Here is a 5,049-nt window from a genome sequence, read left to right on the forward strand (position 1 = left end):
AAAAAAATTGAAAGTTATAATGAAATAAAAGTATCAAAGTAATTTGGATTTGTCCTTGCTTGAAGTTAATAAGAAGCGTGTTTTTGAGCACTTTGTATTGGCTCTTTTGGAATCTTACAAACTGTATCTGATGCATACATAACTTAGCATCCAGCTCGAATCAAGTGAAGCATGCCATCCTTTGTGTGTTGAAGACTAGATGGTAAGCAGATCAGCTCTCAAAAGGACCTGTGGAGTAGTGAGATCTAAGGAGCGACTTTATTTAGACTGGTTCCCTTATTCTTCCAAGTATAGAAGTTTGCAGCTTCCTTCAATCTTGTTTTGAGAGTCGCACAAAATTGCCAAAAAGAAATCACGGTCATTTCAGGGGTTTCTTAAACTAGCCGAAGACGAATCAAGTCTGTGTCAACTAACTTGTCTTTCGTAATGCAAGTCTGTTCTTCGGGATCTTCCATGAACCATGGATCTTTTTTATCTTGTAAGATTCCAAAGATTGTTTCAGGAAGACGTCGACGATGATGTAGCGATTTGCACGTGGCTAACAGTTCTGCTCATTCTGATACGTCACCTCACAAATTCCACCGACAGTTCACGTGGTGACAGCTACCGACCACAATAAAGCATAAGTATAAAAACAAGTAATAATAATAAATAAATAAAAACTACAACGCGCATTCTCGGCATCCAAACCCTCATGCATAGTTTTTCTTTTTATAAACGCTGGCTGTTCAATTACACTCACACTTCTACCATGTGCTCAAAGAATTTTTCAAGTAATCAACTATTGTTTCATGTGGATGTTTTGTTATTATGTGACTGTTGGAAGTGCATATATAGATATATATACATGTGTATAAATAACATATTTTGTAATTTATTTATTTATTATTTATGTTCATTTTTAAACATATTTTTATTGTCACCTTGTTTTCACGTTAATAATAAAAATTGATCTACAATGTAAGAAATTAGTGAGGAGAAGGAATAATACTCTTGATAAATGCAACCATGCTTCTGATCCAACTTGATGGAGATCACATGTTCAAGGCTTTATAATATGTATGCTACTTCATGACCTTCAAAGCCCCTTTCAACTCCTGATTGGTTATTATTATCACAATTCTTATTTAACATTTTGACCACATTTGTTTGCAGGAACTTATATATATATATATATATATATATATGTTAATTTTTTGATTTCAAGCAGTCCTCTTCAATTTTTTAAGTTTTTTGCACTAACTTTTCAATTTTCATACCTTTCTTTCACTCCGTCCCATTTTCTCAATAGGATTTCTCTATCTTGTAAACACATTTCTTGAAATAACACCAATGTTGTGTCTACAAACCAATCTCACAAATTCAACTTTGGTGAACATATTCAAAATTTTCAATTTTGATACAGGTTTTTACTTAAAAAACTCATTATATAATTAATATGAATAGTGAAGTAATAAAATTCTTTTGAAACACCACTCAATAAAAATTTGAAACCGTTACAGGAGTTTCAGTTTTTCTGCTTAATTATTATGATGCTTTTTTATGCTAATATTTATTTTATTTTCTTATAAAAATTACAGATGGCAAACTATATTACACGTATTACACGTATTACACGTATTTGTACACGTATTACATTCAGTCTTACCAATGCAAGAGTAAGAAAATACAACACAATACTGGTTAATAAATAGTTAACCTAGAACCTTTTCAGTGCTCTAAAATTATAGAAGCAAAACTCTCAATAAAAAGAATAAAGTTAATGAAGTTCATGTCAAGATAACTGATCAGAACTCCAGAAAATGAAGAAAGATAACATGTTTTATGTCAAGTTAACAGGACAAAGATGGTAACCTTAAACCCTAAACCCTCTCAAGACACAGGCTTCCATTCAGTAACACCGTCTCGCAATGGTTCAGGAAGAGCTTGAAGCCAGGACGCTGTGTCTGGAGAGGGCCCTGTGATAGCTACGGTGTTAAACCCTTTTCTAGCCAGATACCGTGTCGACAATTCACCTGGAAACACTTTCCCCATGGCAGCGATAGTCTCTTCCATGTAAAGCTGGCCGGGGCTCTTGCTCTCTTGTCCAGGTATTAGTCGATCACCGCCACAATTAACTATGATTCTCCCTGCAGGTTCTCAAAATAAATATGACAATTTGCAGCCTCAGAGATGAGATCCCAGTCATCCACCCATGTATGTTCAGAAGAATTGGAACTAATCTATTTAAGCAAAGACTCATGGAAGTTATACTTGGGATCTGTTGTCTCGAGTATACGTTTGTTCCAGATTGGAAGGAAACAACTACTCTTCAAATAAAGAAAGAGACGTTAGGAGGGATTTTGAAGAAACGGGACGAGGTTTTGAAGAGTTTAAAGGTGTGTGCAGAGTGCGAAAGAATTACCTCCAGGTCGCAATGTAGCTTTGAGTTTCTCCCAGGTTTGGGGATCCTGAAGAGCAGGAATGACGCGTCCTTCTGCAAACAGATCAACAATCAAGCTTGCAAACCCACCTTCTACAGATACCTCAGGACCCACAGCGTCTCCAATGTGCACAGCCAACTTTCCTAAACCTGTCTGAGGTTTCTCATTGGTCGCAATCTCTTGATCTATGAAACCGGGTTTCTTTACAGCTGCTGCTGTGGAGGACCCGTCAATTTCAGCCTCGGTCGATCCCTCCAGTTGAGACAGATTGAAAAACTGGCGCGCAATGGTTATGATGTCCGGGTCAAGTTCCCAACCATGCATTTCCAAGGTGGGGAAGAAGTGATGCAGAATGTGGGCAGTAGCGCCGGCTCCAAGGCCAAGGATTCCTACGGGGCCGTCTGGAATAAGGGGTGCGACAGTTGCCAATACGTCGTAGTATGAGTTTGTGAGCACATTGTGTTCGTAGTACACTGTGTGTATGCAACCAGGATTGTCCAAGAGGAGTATGCGCGCCCCTGCAAGCAGATGATCGGCTTCCCGGTCTACCTCCATTACAGATATGTAGTTATACCTAATAAAAAGGAACGTGCACAAATTAAATCCTCACCAAGAAGAGACGCTATTTCATTCAAGCAAGAGACCTTGTATAGATCACGGAGTCTCTCTTCGCATGATGAATAAAGCATACCATATGAATAAACCCCTAAAAATCCCCAAGTAAAATAAGTCATCCTTACATTGCAATTCAAAGCAGTACGATTTTTCATGATTGGGAAGTAGGGAAGCCTATTCGAAAAAAACACTAACAAGAGCATTTCGTGATTACAGGTCGAAGGTATATGACATAAAAAGTGCGTTTGAAGTTCATAGTTGCAACTGCACAAAAACACGACAGTGAATAGGCTTTCTTGCTCACCTACTTCTTATCGCAGCAAGAACGCGAATATCCGCTGGGTCTACTTGCTTTTCCAAGTCCTCATCGGTCACTTCCTTCACAACGTATGCCGCCCCTTCAGCGCCACTGGAGTATGAATTCTTCCTACTAAATAGCCTACTACCTTGTTTCTTATCCCCGTAGATATTGCTGGTTACGTCGCGACGGACAATACATTTTGTAATGACTTTAGAATTACACAGAGATACATTTCTTAACCTCAAAGCAGACGGCGAATCAGTAGCAATGACATATAAACTTCGAGTGTTCCCGCAGGAGTCATTGTCATTCGAAACCCCTGCCCTTAGAGTGCCCCAAGCTGGCAAAACAACTGCTTGCATCACAGTGGTCGCCATTCCCAAACCCGATGTTTGAAGCTTGACGACAAATCCCGTTGTCAGTTACTCTCGCATTTCACAGAAGCGACAATCCACTCGACCAAGAGATGGAATTGCAACTGTAGAGGCAATCTGCTGCCGCTTAATGCACACAACCCAACCAATATCGGTATTCTTCAAACAACATTGAAATGAAAACTGCGCGATTCCAGAAGAAACAAATAAACTTCACAATTACACACAGAATCTTTGCTGTAGAACTAGTACCCACCTAAGAACTAGATTCCGCGGAAGGTACAGACTTTCGGCAAATTGAGGATTGTACTCGAATCATGTGAAGAGAATGACGATAATTGGAGTTTGAAGATGGTGGTCTTCGTGGACAACCTAACACAAGCAGCCTTATCCACAAAGACGATATAGCTCTATCTCCACCAGGAGTAGATTTCAAGCTGATTATGTTCTTCTCCTTAAGATTTGAGCATCTGTGATTGATTTCGGACACCAGCAGGAATCATTCCAATGCGCATTGATCGTTTTCGAGGTCTAACGCAATTCTTTGCGAATTGAAAGTCGTTTACATTGTATTTCAGCGTCACTGAGGAGCCGCTAACGATGCATGAGATTGCGGCTAGAACCAAACTTGCGATTCCTGAGTGACATAATTTATGGCTTCGCCACGTTGCCCAAATGTATCCATGATCACTTTTTCACCAGTTGTGAGGCAACATGATTTTGTTACAGATGATTCGTACTAAGCAGGAGAAAATCCTAAACCTAGTCTTCCAGATGGTCTTGGAGTAGTCTGAATTATCGAGAATGGTTTTGGCCGAAGCCATGGAGCTCAAATGTGATAATCTGAATTGCAACGATGACTTCCGATGCTCAGCTGATTTCTCGTCTACAAAGAGCAACACACAATTACCTCTTGACCACAATCACAGTAACTGCGTGGTTGCAATGAATCTACTCCAAACTCGTGGAAGTTCTACGGATGCTTCTCTACTAGGGGCAATTCTTTCAAATTCTTTGACAAGACAACCAAATCCACTCCTGCGTTTAATTCAGCGACAGCGTCACCTTCGACTTCTCGATTCAGTCATGTAAAGCGACAGTGGGCGTCATGATGACGAAGAAAATAACGACTGACCATGGTGGAGTCACAGCAAGAGTGGCCATGGCTTCGAATTTCTGACTTGGAAGCAAACCGTTAGCAAAGCGATGCAAAGCAACGAATTGAAGCAAACATCACTTGCACCAATACTAAAACCGACCAGAAAATAAAAAAGTATTCAGTACGATCAAGTGAGCATTGGGTGGATTTGGGGTCACAAACATGCTCAGCTGGAAA

General features: G+C 39.8%; 1 protein-coding gene across 1 annotated transcript; it reads right to left on the reverse strand.

Annotated features, from left to right (window-relative positions):
• Nucleotides 1–1,803: 1,803 nt before the first annotated feature.
• LOC112282035 (uncharacterized) lies at nucleotides 1,804–4,036 on the reverse strand. The gene is made up of 4 exons (XM_024519157.3): nucleotides 3,970–4,036; nucleotides 3,343–3,830; nucleotides 2,405–2,997; nucleotides 1,804–2,129 (listed from the first exon to the last, which is right to left on the reverse strand). The coding sequence occupies exons 2-4, from the start codon at nucleotides 3,714–3,716 to the stop codon at nucleotides 1,873–1,875; spliced, it is 1,224 nt and encodes a 407-aa protein (XP_024374925.1). The 5' UTR covers nucleotides 3,717–3,830; nucleotides 3,970–4,036; the 3' UTR covers nucleotides 1,804–1,872.
• Nucleotides 4,037–5,049: the final 1,013 nt, after the last annotated feature.

This window comes from Physcomitrium patens, chromosome 5 (assembly GCF_059467195.1).
Source record: "Physcomitrium patens ecotype Gransden chromosome 5, ASM5946719v1, whole genome shotgun sequence".
Classification (NCBI taxonomy): domain Eukaryota; kingdom Viridiplantae; phylum Streptophyta; class Bryopsida; order Funariales; family Funariaceae; genus Physcomitrium; species Physcomitrium patens.